Source organism: Toxotes jaculatrix, chromosome 5 (genome assembly GCF_017976425.1).
Source record: "Toxotes jaculatrix isolate fToxJac2 chromosome 5, fToxJac2.pri, whole genome shotgun sequence".
NCBI lineage: Eukaryota > Metazoa > Chordata > Actinopteri > Toxotidae > Toxotes > Toxotes jaculatrix.
In genome coordinates this window covers 12,600,921-12,623,509 of record NC_054398.1, presented here as the reverse complement: position 1 = coordinate 12,623,509, position 22,589 = coordinate 12,600,921, and the positions used below count along the sequence as shown (strand labels likewise).

Sequence of the window (22,589 nt, the reverse complement as noted above, 5' to 3'; positions counted from 1 at the left end):
AAAAACGTCATAGTATAGTAAGGCGTCAAAATCGGACCAAAAAAGTCGACATTTTTTTTTTACCTCAAAATGTCATAAAAAACGCCATAGTATAGTAAGGCGTCAAAATCGGACCAAAAAAGTCAAAAAAAATTTTGACCTCAAAATGTCATAAAAAACGTCATAGTATAGTAAGGCGTCAAAATCGGCCAAAAAAAAGTCAAAAAAAATTTTGACCTCAAAATGTCATAAAAAACGTCATACTATAGTAAGGCGTCAAAATCGGACCAAAAAAGTCAAAAATTTTTTTGACCTCAAAATGTCATAAAAGACGTCATAGTATAGTAAGGCGTCAAACTCGGACCAAAAAAGTCAAATTTTTTTTTGACCTCAAAATGTCATAAAAAACGTCATAGTATAGTAAGGCGTCAAAATCGGACCAAAAAAGTCAAAAAAATTTTGACCTCAAAATGTCATAAAAAACGTCATAGTATAGTAAGGCGTCAAAATCGGACCAAAAAAGTCAAAAAAATTTTTGACCTCAAAATGTCATAAAAAACGTCATAGTATAGTAAGGCGTCAAAATCGGACCAAAAAAGTCGACATTTTTTTTTTACCTCAAAATGTCATAAAAAACGTCATAGTATAGTAACGCGTCAAAATCGGACCAAAAAAGTCAAATTTTTTTTTGACCTCAAAATGTCATAAAAAACATCATAGTATAGTATGGCGTTTTTTTCGGGCAAAAAAAGTCAAAAATTTTTTCGGCCTCAAAATGTCATAAAAAACATCATAGTATAGTATGCCGTTTTTTTCGGGCAAAAAAAGTCAAAAAATTTTTTGACCTCAAAATGTCATAAAAAACGTCATACTATAGTAAGGCGTCAAAATCGGACCAAAAAAGTCAAAAAAAATTTTGACCTCAAAATGTCATAAAAGACGTCATACTATAGTAAAGCGTCAAAATCGGACCAAAAAAGTCTAATTTTTTTTTTACCTCAAAATGTCATAAAAAACATCATAGTATAGTATGGCGTTTTTTTCGGGCAAAAAAAGTCAAAATTTTTTTCGGCCTCAAAATGTCATAAAAAACATCATAGTATAGTATGCCGTTTTTTTCGGGCAAAAAAAGTCAAAAAAATTTTTGACCTCAAAATGTCATTAAAAACGTCATACTATAGTAAGGCGTCAAAATCGGACCAAAAAAGTCAAAAAAAATTTTGACCTCAAAATGTCATAAAAAACGTCATAGTATAGTAAGGCGTCAAAATCGGACCAAAAAAGTCAAAAAAAATTTTGACCTCAAAATGTCATAAAAAACGTCATAGTATAGTAAGGTGTCAAAATCGGCCAAAAAAAAGTCAAAAAAAATTTTGACCTCAAAATGTCATAAAAAACGTCATACTATAGTAAGGCGTCAAAATCGGACCAAAAAAGTCAAAAAAAATTTTGACCTCAAAATGTCATAAAAAACGTCATAGTATAGTAAGGCGTCAAAATCGGACCAAAAAAGTCAAAAAAATTTTTGACCTAAAAATGTCATAAAAAACGTCATAGTATAGTAAGGCGTCAAAATCGGCTAAAAAAAAGTCAAAAAAAATTTTGACCTCAAAATGTCATAAAAGACGTCATAGTATAGTAAGGTTTCAAACTCGGACCAAAAAAGTCAAATTTTTTTTTGACCTCAAAATGTCATAAAAAACGTCATAGTATAGTAAGGCGTCAAAATCGGCTAAAAAAAAGTCAAAAAAAATTTTGACCTCAAAATGTCATAAAAGACGTCATAGTATAGTAAGGTGTCAAACTCGGACCAAAAAAGTCAAATTTTTTTTTGACCTCAAAATGTCATAAAAAACGTCATAGTATAGTAAGGCGTCAAAATCGGACCAAAAAAGTCAAAAAAATTTTTGACCTCAAAATGTCATAAAAAACGTCATACTATAGTAAGGCGTCAAAATCGGACCAAAAAAGTCAAAAAAAATTTTGACCTCAAAATGTCATAAAAAACGTCATAGTATAGTAAGGCGTCAAATTCGGACCAAAAAAGTCAAAAAAAATTTTGACCTCAAAATGTAATAAAAAACGTCATACTATAGTAAGGCGTCAAAATCGGACCAAAAAAGTCAAAACATTTTTTGACCTCAAAGGTGTCATAAAAAACGTCATACTATAGTAAGGCGTCAAAATCGGACCAAAAAAGTCAAAAAAAATTTTGACCTCAAAATGTCATAAAAAACGTCATAGTATAGTAAGGCGTCAAAATCGGCCAAAAAAAAGTCAAAAAAAATTTTGACCTCAAAATGTCATAAAAAACGTCATACTATAGTAAGGCGTCAAAATCGGACCAAAAAAGTCAAAATTTTTTTTGACCTCAAAATGTCATAAAAGACGTCATAGTATAGTAAGGCGTCAAACTCGGACCAAAAAAGTCGACATTTTTTTTTTACCTCAAAATGTCATAAAAAACGTCATAGTATAGTAACGCGTCAAAATCGGACCAAAAAAGTCAAATTTTTTTTTGACCTCAAAATGTCATAAAAAACATCATAGTATAGTATGGCGTTTTTTTCGGGCAAAAAAAGTCAAAAATTTTTTCGGCCTCAAAATGTCATAAAAAACATCATAGTATAGTATGCCGTTTTTTTCGGGCAAAAAAAGTCAAAAAATTTTTTGACCTCAAAATGTCATAAAAAACGTCATACTATAGTAAGGCGTCAAAATCGGACCAAAAAAGTCGACATTTTTTTTTGACCTCAAAATGTCATAAAAAACGCCATAGTATAGTAAGGCGTCAAAATCGGACCAAAAAAGTCAAAAAAAATTTTGACCTCAAAATGTCATAAAAAACGTCATACTATAGTAAGGCGTCAAAATCGGCCAAAAAAAAGTCAAAAAAAATTTTGACCTCAAAATGTCATAAAAAACGTCATACTTTAGTAAGGCGTCAAAATCGGACCAAAAAAGTCAAAATTTTTTTTGACCTCAAAATGTCATAAAAGACGTCATAGTATAGTAAGGCGTCAAACTCGGACCAAAAAAGTCAAATTTTTTTTTGACCTCAAAATGTCATAAAAAACGTCATACTATAGTAAGGCGTCAAAATCGGACCAAAAAAGTCAAAAAAATTTTGACCTCAAAATGTCATAAAAAACGTCATAGTATAGTAAGGCGTCAAAATCGGACCAAAAAAGTCAAAAAAATTTTTGACCTCAAAATGTCATAAAAAACGTCATAGTATAGTAAGGCGTCAAAATCGGACCAAAAAAGTCGACATTTTTTTTTTACCTCAAAATGTCATAAAAAACGTCATAGTATAGTAACGCGTCAAAATCGGACCAAAAAAAGTCAAAAAAAATTTTGACCTCAAAATGTCATAAAAGACGTCATAGTATAGTAAGGTGTCAAACTCGGACCAAAAAAGTCAAATTTTTTTTTGACCTCAAAATGTCATAAAAAACGTCATAGTATAGTAAGGCGTCAAAATCGGACCAAAAAAGTCAAAAAAATTTTTGACCTCAAAATGTCATAAAAAACGTCATACTATAGTAAGGCGTCAAAATCGGACCAAAAAAGTCAAAAAAAATTTTGACCTCAAAATGTCATAAAAAACGTCATAGTATAGTAAGGCGTCAAATTCGGACCAAAAAAGTCAAAAAAAATTTTGACCTCAAAATGTAATAAAAAACGTCATACTATAGTAAGGCGTCAAAATCGGACCAAAAAAGTCAAAACATTTTTTGACCTCAAAGGTGTCATAAAAAACGTCATACTATAGTAAGGCGTCAAAATCGGACCAAAAAAGTCAAAAAAAATTTTGACCTCAAAATGTCATAAAAAACGTCATAGTATAGTAAGGCGTCAAAATCGGCCAAAAAAAAGTCAAAAAAAATTTTGACCTCAAAATGTCATAAAAAACGTCATACTATAGTAAGGCGTCAAAATCGGACCAAAAAAGTCAAATTTTTTTTTGACCTCAAAATGTCATAAAAGACGTCATAGTATAGTAAGGCGTCAAACTCGGACCAAAAAAGTCAAATTTTTTTTTGACCTCAAAATGTCATAAAAAACGTCATAGTATAGTAAGGCGTCAAAATCGGACCAAAAAAGTCAAAAAAATTTTGACCTCAAAATGTCATAAAAAACGTCATAGTATAGTAAGGCGTCAAAATCGGACCAAAAAAGTCAAAAAAATTTTTGACCTCAAAATGTCATAAAAACGTCATAGTATAGTAAGGCGTCAAAATCGGACCAAAAAAGTCGACATTTTTTTTTTACCTCAAAATGTCATAAAAAACGTCATAGTATAGTAACGCGTCAAAATCGGACCAAAAAAGTCAAATTTTTTTTTGACCTCAAAATGTCATAAAAAACATCATAGTATAGTATGGCGTTTTTTTCGGGCAAAAAAAGTCAAAAATTTTTTCGGCCTCAAAATGTCATAAAAAACATCATAGTATAGTATGCCGTTTTTTTCGGGCAAAAAAAGTCAAAAAATTTTTTGACCTCAAAATGTCATAAAAAACGTCATACTATAGTAAGGCGTCAAAATCGGACCAAAAAAGTCGACATTTTTTTTTGACCTCAAAATGTCATAAAAAACGCCATAGTATAGTAAGGCGTCAAAATCGGACCAAAAAAGTCAAAAAAAATTTTGACCTCAAAATGTCATAAAAAACGTCATACTATAGTAAGGCGTCAAAATCGGCCAAAAAAAAGTCAAAAAAAATTTTGACCTCAAAATGTCATAAAAAACGTCATACTTTAGTAAGGCGTCAAAATCGGACCAAAAAAGTCAAAATTTTTTTTGACCTCAAAATGTCATAAAAGACGTCATAGTATAGTAAGGCGTCAAACTCGGACCAAAAAAGTCAAATTTTTTTTTGACCTCAAAATGTCATAAAAAACGTCATACTATAGTAAGGCGTCAAAATCGGACCAAAAAAGTCAAAAAAATTTTGACCTCAAAATGTCATAAAAAACGTCATAGTATAGTAAGGCGTCAAAATCGGACCAAAAAAGTCAAAAAAATTTTTGACCTCAAAATGTCATAAAAAACGTCATAGTATAGTAAGGCGTCAAAATCGGACCAAAAAAGTCGACATTTTTTTTTTACCTCAAAATGTCATAAAAAACGTCATAGTATAGTAACGCGTCAAAATCGGACCAAAAAAGTCAAATTTTTTTTTGACCTCAAAATGTCATAAAAAACATCATAGTATAGTATGGCGTTTTTTTCGGGCAAAAAAAGTCAAAAATTTTTTCGGCCTCAAAATGTCATAAAAAACATCATAGTATAGTATGCCGTTTTTTTCGGGCAAAAAAAGTCAAAAAATTTTTTGACCTCAAAATGTCATAAAAAACGTCATACTATAGTAAGGCGTCAAAATCGGACCAAAAAAGTCGACATTTTTTTTCGACATCAAAATGTCATAAAAAACGTCATAGTATAGTAACTCGTCAAAATCGGACCAAAAAAGTCAAAAAAATTTTTTACCTCAAAATGTCATAAAAAACGTCATAGTATAGTAAGGCGTCAAAATCGGACCAAAAAAGTCGACATTTTTTTTTGACCTCAAAATGTCATAAAAAACGCCATAGTATAGTAAGGCGTCAAAATCGGACCAAAAAAGTCAAAAAAATTTTTGACCTCAAAATGTCATAAAAGACGTCATACTATAGTAAAGCGTCAAAATCGGACCAAAAAAGTCAAAATTTTTTTTGACCTCAAAATGTCATAAAAAACATCATAGTATAGTATGGCGTTTTTTTCGGGCAAAAAAAGTCAAAAATTTTTTCGGCCTAAAAATGTCATAAAAAACATCATAGTATAGTATGCCGTTTTTTTCGGGCAAAAAAAGTCCAAATTTTTTTCGGCCTCAAAATGTCATAAAAAACGTCATAGTATAGTATGGCGTCAAAATCGGACCAAAAAAGTCAAAAAAATTTTTGACCTCAAAATGTCATAAAAAACGTCATACTATAGTAAGGCGTCAAAATCGGACCAAAAAAGTCAAACAATTTTTTGACCTCAAAATGTCATAAAAAACATCATACTATAGTAAGGCGTCAAAATCGGACCAAAAAAGTCAAAAAAAATTTTGACCTCAAAATGTCATAAAAAACGTCATACTATAGTAAGGCGTCAAAATCGGACCAAAAAAGTCGACATTTTTTTTTGACCTCAAAATGTCATAAAAAACGTCATAATATAGTAAGGCGTCAAAATCGGACCAAAAAAGTCTAATTTTTTTTTTTTACCTCAAAATGTCATAAAAAACATCATAGTATAGTATGGCGTTTTTTTCGGGCAAAAAAAGTCAAAAAATTTTTCGGCCTCAAAATGTCATAAAAAACATCATAGTATAGTATGCCGTTTTTTTCGGGCAAAAAAAGTCAAAAAAATTTTTGACCTCAAAATGTCATAAAAAACGTCATACTATAGTAAGGCGTCAAAATCGGACCAAAAAAGTCAAAAAAATTTTTGACCTCAAAATGTCATAAAAAACGTCATAGTATAGTAAAGCGTCAAAATCGGACCAAAAAAGTCAAAAAAAATTTTGACCTCAAAATGTCATAAAAAACGTCATAGTATAGTAAGGCGTCAAAATCGGACCAAAAAAGTCAAAAAAATGTTTGACCTCAAAATGTCATAAAAAACGTCATTCTATGGTAAGGCGTCAAAATCGGACCAAAAAAGTCAAAAAAAATTTTGACCTCAAAATGTCATTAAAAACGTCATACTATAGTAAGGCGTCAAAATCGGACCAAAAAAGTCAAAAAAAAATTTGACCTCAAAATGTCATAAAAAACGTCATAGTATAGTAAGGCGTCAAAATCGGACCAAAAAAGTCAAAATTTTTTTTGACCTCAAAATGTCATAAAAAACATCATAGTATAGTATGGCGTTTTTTTCGGGCAAAAAAAGTCCAAATTTTTTTCGGCCTCAAAATGTCATAAAAAACGTCATAGTATAGTATGGCGTCAAAATCGGACCAAAAAAGTTAAAAAAATTTTTGACCTCAAAATGTCATAAAAAACGTCATACTATAGTAAGGCGTCAAAATCGGACCAAAAAAGTCAAACAATTTTTTGACCTCAAAATGTCATAAAAAACGTCATACTATAGTAAGGCGTCAAAATCGGACCAAAAAAGTCAAAAAAAATTTTGACCTCAAAATGTCATAAAAAACGTCATACTATAGTAAGGCGTCAAAATCGGACCAAAAAAGTCGACATTTTTTTTGACCTCAAAATGTCATAAAAAACATCATAGTATAGTATGGCGTCAAAATCGGACCAAAAAAGTCCAAAAAATTTTTGACCTCAAAATGTCATAAAAAACGTCATACTATAGTAAGGCGTCAAAATTGGACCAAAAAAGTCGACATTTTTTTTTACCTCAAAATGTAATAAAAAACGTCATACTATAGTAACGCGTCAAAATCGGACCAAAAAAGTCAAAAAATTTTTCGACCTCAAAATGTCATAAAAAACGTCATAGTATAGTAACGCGTCAAAATCGGACCAAAAAAGTCAAAAAAATTTTTGACCTCAAAATGTCATTAAAAACGTCATACTATAGTAAGGCGTCAAAATCGGACCAAAAAAGTCAAATTTTTTTTTGACCTCAAAATGTCATAAAAAACATCATAGTATAGTATGCCGTTTTTGTCGGGCAAAAAATGTCAAAATTTTTTTCGGCCTCAAAATGTCATAAAAAATGTCATACTATAGTAAGGCGTCAAAATCGGACCAAAAAAGTCAAAAATTTTTGACCTCAAAATGTCATAAAAAACGTCATACTATAGTAAGTCGTCAAAATCGGACCAAAAAAGTCAAAAAAAATTTTGACCTCAAAATGTCATAAAAAACATCATTGTATAGTAAGGCGTCAAAATCGAACCAAAAAAGTCAAAAAAAATTTTGACCTCAAAATGTCATAAAAAACGTCATTCTATAGTAAGGCGTCAAAATCGGACCAAAAAAGTCAAAAAAAAATTTGACCTCAAAATGTCATAAAAAACGTCATAGTATAGTAAGGCGTCAAAATCGGACCAAAAAAGTCAAAAAAAATTTTGACCTCAAAATGTCATAAAAAACGTCATAGTATAGTAAAGCGTCAAAATCGGACCAAAAAAGTCAACATTTTTTTAGACCTCAAAATGTCATAAAAAAGGTCATAGTATAGTAAGGCGTCAAAATCGGACCAAAAAAGTCAAAAAAATTTTTGACCTCAAAATGTCATAAAAAACATCATACTATAGTATGGCGTTTTTATCGGGCAAAAAAAGTCAAAAAATTTTTCGGCCTCAAAATGTCATAAAAAACGTCATAGTATAGTAAGGCGTCAAAATCGGGTAAAAAAAGTCAAAAAATTTTTCAACCTCAAAATGTCATAAAAAACGTCATAGTATAGTAAGGCGTCAAAATCTGACAAAAAAAGTCAACATTTTTTTTGACCTCAAAATGTCATAAAAAACATCATAGTATAGTATGCCATTTTTTTCGGGCAAAAAAAGTCAAAATTTTTTTCGGCCTCAAAATGTCATAAAAAACGTCATAGTATAGTAAGGCGTCAAAATCGGACCAAAAAAGTCGAAAAAAATTTTGACCTCAAAATGTCAAAAAAAAACCTCATAGTATAGTAAGGCGTCAAAATCGGATAAAAAAAGTCAAAAAAATTTTTGACCTCAAAATGTCATAAAAAACGTCATAGTATAGTAAGGCGTCAAAATCGGACCAAAAAAGTCAAAAAAAATTTTGACCTCAAAATGTCATAAAAAACGTCATTCTATAGTAAGGCGTCAAAATCGGACCAAAAAGGTCAAAAAATCTTTTGACCTCAAAATGTCATAAAAAACGTCATAGTATAGTAAGGCGTCAAAATCGGCCAAAAAAAGTCAAAATTTTTTTTGACTTCAAAATGTCATAAAGAACGTCATAGTATAGTAAGGCTTCAAAATCGGCCAAAAAAATTCAAAAGAATTTTTTTCAAAAGAATTCAAAAGAATTTTTTTCACTTTTTTGTCATAAAAAACGTCATAGTATAGTAAGGCGTCAAAATCGGTCAAAAAAAGTCAAAAAAATTTTTGACTTCAAAATTTCATAAAAAAACGTCATAGTATAGTACGTCGTCAAACTATGCCAAAAAAAGTCATTTTTTAGTAAGACCTCAAAATGTCTTAAAATACCACATACGGATGTAAGACGTCAAAATATGCCAAAAAAAGTCATTTTTTAGTAAGACCTCAAAATGTCATGAAAAGCGTTGTACGGCTACAAGGGGTCAACATATGGCAAAAAAGTCATATTTTAGTAAGACCTTGCCTCAATGGCAAGAAAAGTTTCATACGGCCTTAAGGCGTAAAAATATGCCAAAAAAAGTTATACATTAGTAAGGCCTCAAAATTTCATAAAAAATATCATAGTATAGTAAGGCTTCAAAATATGCAAAAAAATGTCATACTTTTCTATGGCATCAAAATGTCATAAAAAATGTCATACCACTGTATGACATCAAAATATGCCAAAAAGAGTCATACCGTAGTGTTGCTATCGGACACTACGTTTAGACAGCTGTCAAGGTAGGAGTAGTATTGTTTGTGTTGTAATGTATTGGTTCAGAAAAGTAGACTGATTTTCATGTGACTGTTAGTGAAGGCATGGGCAACTCAGCAATGAATTAAAGATATATCTTGCTTCTTAAAACACATTCTCTGTATCATTGTCATCACTACATTCGCTTTGGGTTTTTACTGACTTGAAATGTATATCCACCAGATCAAACACCTTATGCATGGACAAGGGTGGTAAATAATCTGGATTGCGGCAATTGGTAGTGTCCGATAGCGATAGGTTATGCTTTTTCTGCGCCAGAATAAATCGTTTCTTCTGGTCAAGAAAAGTTAGCGCTTTTTTCAAGGTGCCGTGTTTTTTTGTTTAGTTCGTATGCACCTCACCTAAAAAGCATCAAACGTTGGAAAAGAAAACAACTGACAATTCTAAAACATCTACAGGACAACTGTAGCTATGTTAGCTACATAGCTACTGTTATATAAATAAAAAACAATAATCTCTCTGTTAATGTAACTCGATTGCTGTTGTCTCTCGCTCTCGCTGTCTTCCGCTGTCGATTTTAGATCACTGGAAGTTTTGACCGGAAGTACTGGCCCACACACTCACTAACGTCAGCGATTGACCTGCAGAGGCCAAATATGGAAAGTGCACTCCCACTAAAATCCAAGATGACGCAGCTCAAATGCCCATGGTTTGTTCACAAAACCGACTCCCCGAAACCAATGGGTGCTACGTCAATGTTTTATACAGTCAATGGTGCAGGCCAAGGTTGCAGGGGCGACTGCCGCCCAGTCCACACCAAAATTCTACGGCACCTCCCACAGGTGGTGAGCCCACGGGAGGTGGTGCCGTCCAGAGTGAGGCTCAAACCCACAACTCTGAGAGATTGAGTCTCATGCTCTACCAACTGAGCTAACTGGACGGCCAAACTGGGGGAGGTGAAATTGTAAATATGTCAATAGTTTGCTATAAATAGTTTGTGTGTGTTTTATTCACATAAAGGTGTTGATTTCTGACCATAGCACTTGTTCTGACTCATTTCTTATAATGCACATGTTTAGTTTCAATAGGATAAGGAGCATTCAATGTGTTTTTTCTCTCATAACTTTATTTCAATACTACTTATAGTGAATGTGAATATTAATATGGAATCTGGAATATGATTCCTCTAAGTGTCACCTTTTATTAGAGCCCTCATTGATGTCTGTATGTTGAAGCATTCAAGAGTTAAACACTTTATCCTGGCATGCCCAAGAGCTATCCAAAGTGCCCATTTTGGATAGCTCCTGAGAACGCCTGGACATACCCACTGAAAAACCTGTGCAAAACAGTCATTTTTTGTACAATTACTATGAAATTTTTACATTGAATGGGTAGGACTTCAGTCTACAGCAATATGTTATCATCTAATCCATACCTACAAGCCCAGGTTATTAGAAAGATGCATTTTTACATTAAAAAAAATCCAGGCGAAGAAATTTTTTTTTTCTGTTTAATATTCTCTTACTCCATACGAGTTACAATTACAGTACATCAGACTGCTGAAATAAAAAGAGTGTTACCTTCACAAAGAGACCAAACTTATGAATGTACTCCTAAGGGCTCAAGAACAGCTTTTAATTTAATTTGGGTATGTTTTTGGCAAATTTGGCAGGAGTCTTAAGAGGTTAATCATTAACCACGGTGGAAGCATAGATGCTCTAATACTCTCAGAATGCATTTTTCTTCTCAGAAACAGTCCTGCTTAGTCAGATTTCAGTGTTGCTTCCTTGTCAGCTCCCTACACAAATATCTCCCCCTAATGGCCTGCAAATGAATGGACTTTTCACTTTCTGTGGTTAAAAGGATTTCACACAGATTTCACTGTAAAATGGATTTTTATTGAATGCTCTCTCTCTCTCTCTCTCTCTCTCTCTCTCTCTCTCTCTCTCTCTCTCTCTCTCTCTCTCTCTCTCTCGTTTGTTTTTCTTTTGTTTTATTTACAGATATCATGACACTGGAATGCTGATGTTTCAAGAGCAACCTACGGCACCCAGACTGCCATAAAGCACAATGTCTCAAAAGCGTCCCAACAGCGGCTTCAGGGCAACCAATCCACAGCAAACCCAAAGCCAGAGTTCAATATTAAAACAACAATGATAAAAAAACAAAAAAAACAAAAAAAAAAACAAAAACAAGAGACTGAAATCACTCATATTTTTCTGGTCAAACAAGGGAAGAAACACAGAAATTGAAGATCACGAACTCTGGAGATATGATTCTCCACCATCTGTATTTGGTATTCAAATGGACATGGATCATCCCATAAATACCTCCAAATTGTAATTAAGACTTACCAGAGTATAGATTATTAATACTTGAGTTGAGTCAAATAGCAAACCGAAAAAAATATGATGTCCATACCCCTTTAGCACATGCGCAGAAATCAGGATGTTGTAAATACTGTACAGTAAACAAATAGGGACAAGAAATAAAACTATTGCAAAATAATGTATATAGCCATAAGAATCATACCTCTAGTGTGTTTATATAACCATATGTGTCACATGCCCATAACTCCTTATTTCTTCTGTGCCCAAAAAGATTTAGCACAACGATTAACCAATGCTCTCTGTATCTCAATAGGAAACAGCATCTACATAGAGCTAGACAAGAGGATACTGAATATACAGAGATTAATTGGGAAGACACAATATTTGCCATATAGTGCACTATTGCTGGAATCAGATGCATATGCCACAGAGCATATGCCTGTTAGGTAACCCTGTATCATTAGTAAGACAAGTCATTTGCTTTTTTTTTTAACTTTGCTCTTTTAAATAGACAGTCCTGAAATAGAGGAGACGTGACACTGAATTATAATGTGCTACAGAGACAAAAACAGAGAAAGAACATACTTTAAGAGATCCCTGAATTTGTCCCAAATCTTCTCCTGTCCCTTGCCCCCCCACTGTAAACTACCACAGCAGAGCTGAACACAACTCAGACTTTGATTTATTCAATAGAGTGTATATGAAACCCCTTCCTGTGCTGTATATGTAGTGTGTTTTAGCCCCCATAGTGATGTGACACACCCAGATGGACTTCTGTGGTTTGGCAGCTCTCTTGTATAGTGCAGTCAAAGTACAGTTATCTTTTATTCAGTTTATACCTAAGTGGACATCACCGTGACCCACCATCCTTCCTCTTTGATTCCCGTTTGGCTAGTCCCCCCCTCCTCTTCCTTCATCCATCAGAGGGCCTGAATGCCTGCTGACCTCTCTGCAACCAGACGTTCGCTCAGCTCCCACAGACTGGCAGCACTGCTCAGGTCCTGGGCCTGGCTGGACGGCAGGCAGCGGAAACAGTTGTTGAAGTACATGCCTCCTAGCCCCTCCAGCTCCGGGGCTACGGCACAGTACATCGTGGTGGCCGCCCCTTGTTGCTGAGGACAGAGAAACACACAGAAGGAGACACAAGTTCAGTGGGCGAATCACGAGACTGAGACAACGAGACAGCGTCAGACTGCAGGAGGAGACAAATTACGGAGAACTCATCTACTGACACAGACATTAGGACATGTCCTGTCCAGAGAAGAAGCTAGAGGACAAACAGCAGCAAATAGTGCATCACGACCACATCGTTACGTCCTCTGTGAGACACACACATATATACACAGACAGACAAAAAGAGACAGCAGGACAGAGTGTCCACAGGAAGAAAAAAAAGGACTCCACACGCCGTCTCTCTCCTCCTCTTGCTGCCCATGATGACTGGGTCATATTACCATGGGAATAGCATAACCCCTTACTGTACATATATTTATATACATATATTTATTTATTTATTTATTTCTCTACCTGGTGTGTACGGGACCTGTGGCTATACGGGACCATGAGAATGCTACAGATGTATAGACTCACAGTGGAAAAGGTGAGAACGTGGACAAGAAAATTACACCAGCTCCTGTCTGGATGGAAATCACCAGGGAAACCACAGCTATTATGTAAATCGCAAAAGAGCAGGTTTTAAATACTGTGGTTATGACTATGTATATTTTCACATGATGTGCATATGGGTTCAGCCAGGCTTTCAAAGTTGAGTTCAGAATAAGTATTGGAAATGATGCAAGTACAATTATGTATCTATGTGTTTAAATCAGAAGTTGGTTGGTTATAAATACATGATATTTTCACATACAATACACACACACACACACACCACAAGGCTTTCCTTCCAGCTCCTTCTCAGTAAGGCCTCTCTCATTAAATAGCCAACTTTAAATCTGAAGATCACTTGAGTCTCAGCCCAGAAAATGACTCTGTTTCATGTTGTCTAAAGCCGAGACAAACTGTAAAAGTGAAACAGTATTTTCGACGCAACCTGCTAAGTTCTCGGATACACCCTGCCCCATCAGTCAGTAATTAGTAGGGATTTCTGTGACATTTTAAAATGAAAGTTGAAACTGCAGCAGAATAAACACGTCAGAGAGAATTACACACATAACCCAACTGCTCAAAGAGGGATCTTTCATGTTGCAGCTCCGGCTAAAAGCTGCTGTGACAGCTTCCTACAAACTCTGAGGCTGGAGACGACTTCTATACGGCCACATGAAATGGCTCGCCTCTTTATCTCCCAATGAGAGGGAGCGAGAGTCAGATGGGGGGCAGAGAGAGTGAGAGGGAACACTGATGTGACGACTGAGGACTAGCGTTTAGCACACAGCACTGGCTCACACTGAGACAACCCCATATATGCAGTAGTCAAACTTGGGCAAGACACACAAACATACACACATGCATAATGGAGCCACATTACATGCCAACTGTTTGAACAGCTTCCTAAAGCAACTGTGAAACCAATACACATGAAGTGGAAAGATCCGCTGAGGTCTAAAGCATTTGTACTTTCACATGCAAGTACAAAAACATGCAAATGCAATGAACAAAAAACACACACACAAATCAGATTCCAAGAAATATTTTTCTCATCAACACACACAAAGCCACACACATACACACAACCCCCTCTAAGCTCTAAGTAAACATCCGCCAGGAGGAGCCGTGGTGTGTAACATCGCTGCAGCAGATTGAGTGTGTTTGAAGCGCAGTGTGATGAGAGAGCTGGTAAACAGCAGATGAAAAGGCAGCATCTCTCTGTGTGCCGCTGTCTGTCTCACCTGCCAGTGGGGCGATAACTTCATCCACATCACATGTCGCCATATCAAAGACAGACAAATGCCAAGCAGTGTCTCCGAGTTGCAGGTTCACACACGCTCAGTTTAACTCATCTCCCTCGCTTAGGGCATCTGATTTAGCTCGTCTGAAAGCTAAATGCCTTTTAAACTTCACTGAAGATTTCAGTGCTGCAGGCTCTGATTCACTGACGCCCCCTTGAACTTGGCTGACTTTCAGAGCAGTTTGTTTGTGTCCAGTTACCAAACACTGGTCCTGCTGTAAGTTGAAATATTGAAAGAAGAAAAACTTTCATGCTCATAATCCAGATTTGTGGGGCTGAATTTATAATGAAAGCTTCAGGGTTTTTTTTTTTAAATCCAAAAGTACCTCCAATTTTTGAAAATTTTTGCCTAGAAAAGCAAGAGTCTATACTGTTTCTCTGAAGGCTGCTGCAGTCCAGTTAGTGGTGAGTGGACACACAACACAAACATGGACTGTTTGTGCTGTGTGTCCAACAATGTACTATCTTATTGGTGTTTAGCTCATCCCCCTCACCACTTGACCTCACGACCTCTGTAGAAGATAAGGCTGATGAGATTAGGCATTAACATGCTCAACCACCCACCACAGCCATCTATCATTTTGTGTGTGTGTGCTCGCTTATGTGTGTTTGCAGATAGGAGGCAAGGGGTATGTGAGGTAGTGGGAAAAAGAACAAGAGGGGGTGTGCAACAACACTGATACACTTATATCACACAACTACACACAAACACGTATTCATACGTGCATGCGCCTGCACATGAGCACGAACAGGTCCTCCGATAAATATTTGGGACAATGTACATGAAAGGTAATGGCACCGAATCAGTGTGCATCATGTACACCTCTGGTGAAATAGCCATTTCTAACCCATGTGAAACTGTACATTATGCCTGTAAATTTAGCTGTCTACAAACTGATGGATTTTGCTGTGTGTCTTTCTATCTTCTGCAACTAAATGTGAATCATTACCTTGTGTAAAGTAGTTTTCAGATAAAAAAAAAAAAAACATCTGTGGTGTTTAAGAGTTGTTCTCTACTACCCAGAGCTGTAGACTTTGACTTGACTCGGAAAAAATGAGGACTTCAGACTTGACTTTGACTCATCTATGTGACTAAGAGTGATAATAACAATATGCAGCATTTTTTGTGGCAGGTTATTGCAAAGATTTTCTAGTTGTAGTAATTAAAGCTCATTTACTTAACTGTTGTGATTAAATCTATGAGTGTGTGGTTCCCTGCCTCTTGCTGTGCAAATGGCACTGTTCAGAAAGCCACTCACATAGACCCACCCCTGATATTTTTTTCTAAGCCCTCCAAGTTATCTCTGAAAGAGAAATGGGCACAACTTTATCATTTTATTTTTATATTTATAGATGTTTTTTTTTAAAGCGGGTCTGGGCTTTGAAATAAAAACACTTAAATCCTCTAGAACTAGTGCCATGTCATTAGTGAGCACGGTCAGCCTTCAGACACCTGGAAGATATGAGACTTGACCAGGAATTGTTTTAAATGACTTGAGACTTCATTTGGACATTCCCCAAAAGAAAAACAGCTCTACTACTACCACACTGATTTGGGGAGAGGAGAAGATGGGACAGATGATATGCGCCAGATCAACCCTAAATTATCCTCTATGCTAAAAATAAAATATAAAGAACACAGCAATACAACAAACCAAAGGGGCAGGAGAGTATGAAGGGAGAGCAGATTTTACTTACTTCTGTGTATATCTGCTTTTGTGGGTAATAAAAACACACCCGAATACTATGGAAATACATACAAACCATCCTGCAATACGCTGACTGTAGATAAGCAGCAAAAAGCCTGAACTTAGCCTGGGCTCCACTACTATGGCTCTGGAACTGCTCTGGGATCAGATCCAAGTCTTCCAATCTCAGTATTGACTCTTTACCCAAGGACCTCATGGACTTGCAATAGAAATGTCCTTGTATAGTGTAACGCAATAATCAGTTGTTGAAAACTCCTTATTGAGCGTATTCAAAAGCAAAAAGGGGATGTGGGGGAGATGTGATGTTGTTGAATTTACAGTAATGTTCCTTTGCCGTGTTCTGTTCTGTGTCTTCATCATTCAAGTTGTACTCAGTTGTATGAGCTTTCTCTGACTCTATGCATGTGACCCTTCACCCCCCACATCTGTAGTTATGACATTGACCTCTCCTTCTGACCTGGATGTAAATAAACCCAGTACTGTAGAGCAGTCTGTTTTTGGCCCATCCCTGTATATACAAACCTGTAAATACAAACAGCTATGCATGCTGAAAACCTAGCAATTCTTTCAGGTACTTTTATAATCCCCAGATTCCTCATATGGCATGTGCTTAAAAAAAGAATAATTTAAAAAAGTAGAAAAAAATAAAAGATTAAAATAAAAAAAAAAAAGCTAAAATAAATGAGTTGATAATATTGTCAGGCAATATCCTCTCTTGGACAGTGTGTGTAGAGTCTTCCTGTTTTCTTACTCCTGTGGGTGGTTCTCTTCCTTTGCCTGTCCTTCTGTGTTTCTGCTCACCATCTGTGTCAGTTGTTGTCAGTTGGCATTTGTACAGCAGCGAGGGTTGAGGCAGAGCAGAGAGGAGAGGGGGAGCATTCACCAGCTGACCTCTGTGATGGCACTCCAATTCAGCAGCAGTGCTAAATGTTGGCAAAACAGATAAAGCTATCTATGCCTGGTACACAGTGTGAGAAGTTCAGTTTTCTGGCATGAACCACAGATCATTACAGCATATGTCCATGCTTGTCATGTGCAAGTCGACTGAATATGCAGTAGGATCAGGATACATTTTTGGTCACAACTAAAACTAACTTTTGTTAGTCTGCTTGAAGTTTGCTAACCTGTCACTTACAGACGAACAACATCCTGAGATATCAACTACCCGCTGCCTTGTTGTTGTATAAGGTAAACCAAGTGCTGATTCTTGCAAGTACTATTTTATCCTGTTTTAGTCACAGCAAAGTTTTAAGGAAACAGACATGTAAACTACAGTTTTTTTTAAATCAGATCTATAACTGCTAAAACACCTGAATAAAATTATTTTCTACAATCCAATGTTTAAAAAAAAAGAAAAAAAAGAAAAAGAAAAAAAAGGCTACAGCATGCATTTGGAAAGTACTTCCTGGCTTGTAGCCCTCATAAAGGGATCAGGAGGAGTGCGGTTTTTGCCTCAGCCCTCTGCCCAGCCTTGTGGACTAGCTATCCTGAAAGTGGGACTCCGAAGGGATTGTGATTCTGTTTCAGGAATGTTTTTTGTTTCAACCTGTGATGTTTAAAATAGATGGAGGTGTCTGATTTTTAATCTGTGCTAAAGATATTTTACATTTAATAAATAACCATTGAAATCATAAACTTGTTCAGTGTATTCCTGTATCTTATGTGTGGATGTGTGTACGTGTGTGTGTGTGCGCACAGCGATCTTTGCCCTCAGCCGTGGTTACCTCTGCAAGCTGACAGCTCAGCTGAGCGTGCCTGGCCCAGCTGTAGAGGGAATCCTGGGTAATGCGGTACCCTCAGATAAACAAGCTGTCCCTCCATTCAGCTTGACCACTCAACCAAGAGGAGAGGAGATTAGCACCTCAAACACCTCAGCGCACACTTCAGAAAGCACCCTGACACTCACCCCTCTGACTCTGTGTTGACCCCTGTCACCCTGACTGAGGCAGGCCAAAGGTCACATTAAACAAAATCAAGTAACTCTGCTCTGCATTTTGTGAATTCTAGCCAAAATAATTTCAGTAAAAGAATGTTATGAGGGGAACAGATGATTCATTTCACATCCAGCAGTCTAGAATACAAGGTAAAGCCTTTATTCAACTAGGAGCCATGTCCATAATCTGACTGAGAGCTTGAGAGAATGACCTGCTCTCCTCATCATGGGTCTCCCCAGTGATTAGTCTATCCCCAGTCATCTGTATGTACTAAACTCTATTTCATACCCTCCATTAGCCCACTGGCTGATGGCTAATACTCACCCACGGGCAGCGTGCTCCCCTGAGGGGCATTAAGGACAGGATGTAAGGACCAGCCTCCTCCCTTCCTCCTTCTCTATCTATTCCTTCATCATGCCCGCTCGATCTCTCTCTGTCTGTCTGCCTTGCCCCCTGCTCCTTCCTGGGCCCCTTCTTTTCCATCAACCCTCTGCAGATCTCTATTCCCCTGCAGCCCCATCCCCCTCCGGCACCATAACTTACAGGACTGGGCATACAGTGCTGCTGTAGCTGAGGTCTCATGGGTAAACCAGTCACAGTAGGTGAGTAAATGGATCTCTTTCCCTGGAGTCCCAGATCACAGATGAGCCCGGTTGACATTCTTTCTTTCTATCTTTCTATGTAAGTGAACAGAGTGATGTAGTAGAGGATGAGAAGGCGTAGCGGGAAAGGAGCAGAGGGGTAAACTATGTAGGAGTGACAGGAACATAACACAAAGCAAAGCACCGCAGAACTCCCCCCCCCCCACACACACACACTATTTCTCTCTCTTTCTCTGCGGCCCTCCCTTTACCCCTTCTGCGCCAGATAAGATCAACTGAGTGTCAGTCATCAACAGCCTCCTGTCACACTGTGATTGTTCATCTGTTATGTGTGTGTGTGTAAATGTGCAGTCCAACGCGACGTCCCTGCATACATTTAATGCCCACATGTTCCTGGGAACAATAGAAGTGGAAGTGAGGAACGAGGTGGAGGGAATGCAAAGGACAAGAGGGAGAGGAGGAGGGGAGGCATAACGATGAGAGGAGGGACAAGGAGAAGGAGTAGGGAAGGAAGAAGAGGAGGAGATGAGGGAGCTAGGACACAAGGCATCCAAGGGGAAAACGACGGGGAGTCAGAAGGACTTGCGCAGCGACTGTGAAACTATCTCATTTTTATCTTGCGAGAGGACTTTCGAAGTGATCCACACAACCTAATTATTTTCCCCTAATAAAAGCAACATATGCTAAGACAATAAAAGGCCTTATTGGACACCTATTCATTAAAGAGGAGCAGTAAAAGGAGCAGGACTCTGGCACAGGGATTAGCTTTTAAAAGGGCTTTTCTCTGGCTGGAAATGGCCTTAGTCTTCCTTTAGCACGCCCATATGGGTGCATAGCCCACCATAAAAGATCTGAATTATACATGAAGAGGCCTGGCTGCTTTATTGGCTGTGATCGGCTTTTTCACTCTTACCTGATTGCATCAGTGCACAGCACCTCAAAGTTTGGACCGAATTACGCTTTGATCATAGCTATTGTGTATGAATGCTACAAGTCATGCAGTTTTGAGCCAAGAAATGCTCAAATGTAAAGTACATATTGCCAGCGACAACCATTCAGCAGTAGGATAACCCATAACTCACAAAAGTTGGTTAAGTTAGTAACACCTGGTTGAAATAACGCATGCTGGTGACTCACGTCTGACAGTTTGGCACAGTGCAGTCATTATTCCATATGGTCAATGTACTGTAAGTGTCAGTATGTTTCTATTATGAGCAGAGCAATGCTGTCTGTGTGTTGGTATGTGAGTGTGATGAGCTGGTGTAATAGGGCCACACACAGGTGTGTGTGTATGCTCACCTCCTCACTGATGCACCAGCTAATTGGTCTCCTGCGGCAATCTGACATATTCACATACTCAGAATCGCGCACACACACATTCAGGCGCACGCACATACCAAAAAATCACACACACATACAATGTAGTGTGCAATAGTTATATTCAAATGTATACAGACTGTGCAAATACGCACACGTGCAAACACAGCCATGCACGCGCCCACATGAACAGACAGCCCGCAGAGTGTATTTCCAAATGAACTCATTATCACAGTGCTGACTCCAAGTGAAGAATGACACCCTAACAGACTTCTCATACTGTACATACACCTACTGTAAAGTACCGTAAAAGAAAATAAAACCCAATGACCAGAAAGTCGTACTGTAAAACACCATCTATGAAAGAAAATGTACCCAAGAGCGAAACACCTCTGAGCATCCTCCAAAATTCTCCACCACAGAAAAGGCAGAAGCACGCGAACACACCAAACACAATGCAAACATTATCTGGCTTTTGTTAAGTACCAATGATGATAGCAGCCGTCACTCCAACAGCAGACATGCACCCAGCTGTAACAGTTACTAAGAATACAATCCTAAAATTTAACAGTACAACTGGGAAGGAAGCCCCATTCTTCAACAGAGTGGAGATACATTTTAAAGCTATCACAGAAAGCGGCAAAGGGAAATGTATTTTTAGGCAAATGACTGACATGGTTGGGAGGGGAAAAAACTGTGAATGATAAGTAGTCTAGTCCAACTGAATGCACAAAAGTGGGTTTCAGTTGCACATTAAAATGTTCAGAAACCTTTATTTCTTCTGAGCTCTTCCCGTCACAGATGAATGAGGTAATTGTTTTCCTACATTTTTTGTTTGCTTGCTTTCAAGCTCATGCTCATCTTCCCCTTTTGACCGTTGTGGAGCAAAAAAAAAAAAAACAGTCTTTTCACATCGTCTATCCTGCTCATTTAGCCATTCCCTCTAACCCATTCTCCTTCCCTCCCGCCCTCCCCCCTTCCCTCGTGGTGGAGGTCGAGAGAGGGATGTTCTGTTTTAAATAAGAAGGCAGCACTGGCCCATTAAACTCTGATAGTAATGATATTAATTTGGCAGGAACGTGTCATTTTCACAGGAGAGCAACTAGCTGAACTGTCATTACGCACACACTTACACTCAATCACACACACACGCACACAGACGAAAGCATTCTGTCTCATTCACACTGTCTCTTTACACACACTCTCACACAAACTCACCCTCTTTCTCCGTCACACACATACACACACAAACCAGGAACACGTCACAGGAGAGCAGCTAGCGGTAACATTATGAGAGAGTTGGAGAGATCTGCTAATGGGATAGATTAGTGTGCCCTTGGTCACAGCGGCTACAATGGAGTGACTGTAGCTGTGACTTATATCCATGTCCACCCCTCCACCCTCCTTCTTCACCCTCTTTTGACTCTCTTCTGCTGCACTTTCTCCTGCTTCTCTTCCTCTGACCCTTTCTTCTTCTTCTCTCCCTTCTCCATTCACTCCAGCTTCACATTTAAGTTCCATCTCTTGTTTTATCCTCTACAGGGGAGATCAGTCATGACAAGGTTCAGGACTGGGTCGTGGAAACTTATCAGAGCAGAAGCTCAGTTGTGATCAAGGATAGGATGGCTGTAAACCACGCTGCCCGTGGCCTGGTTGCAAACCAGAAATACATTCTCAGAATTGTTTTTTTCTCATTATGGATCTTTGTTAATGGAGCCTAATGAACACAGAGGACCTCACTAATCAATATATGAGTAAAAGTGATGAAAATCATGAACTGTTAGTTGCAAGCTCAATGAAAAGCTGTCGCAAACAATAAGACGGCAATAAAAGACTTTTATTCACACTTGTCATTTTTGGTCAAGTCCAGAAGTTTGAATCATCTTTCTGTCGTCAGCTCAATATTTAGACTTGCACTACAGTGCACAGTTTCAGATATTTTTTTCTCAATTTGTTTATTGATTAAACACATTAAACTTTAGAGAGACACAAGAGCAGTATTTCAATTGTGAATTTGGTGCCTGTATTTGAATTGCCTTTGATCACTCAGCTGCACTTTTCCAGCTGTGAAGGTAATAAGACCTGTCCAGTACCTGTCTCCTTCACCTGTCTACAACACTGCTAAATATACTCTCACACACACACGCAGGTCATATATGCATGTATATTCATATTCAAACACATATTGACCCTCAAAGCAGTAAAAACACTACAGAGGCATGGGCCAGTGTATTGTGCAGTGTAAGAAGAAACTG

The 22,589-nt window shown here is 37.1% G+C and overlaps 2 protein-coding genes across 2 annotated transcripts in view; one reads left to right on the top strand and one right to left on the bottom strand.

The window, feature by feature from the left end:
• mafb (v-maf avian musculoaponeurotic fibrosarcoma oncogene homolog b (paralog b)) overlaps positions 1-11,660 on the top strand; it is a 65,714-nt gene extending 54,054 nt beyond the window's left edge. The window contains exon 3 of the mRNA XM_041037894.1: positions 11,541-11,660. The gene's annotated coding sequence lies outside the window, so the exon portion shown is untranslated. The remainder of the gene's footprint in view (positions 1-11,540) is intronic.
• A 1,127-nt stretch (positions 11,661-12,787) lies between these two features.
• wwox (WW domain containing oxidoreductase) overlaps positions 12,788-22,589 on the bottom strand; it is a 123,349-nt gene continuing 113,547 nt past the window's right edge. The window contains exon 9 of the mRNA XM_041037892.1: positions 12,788-12,979. Within this exon, the coding sequence (XP_040893826.1) occupies positions 12,788-12,979 (192 nt within the window). The remainder of the gene's footprint in view (positions 12,980-22,589) is intronic.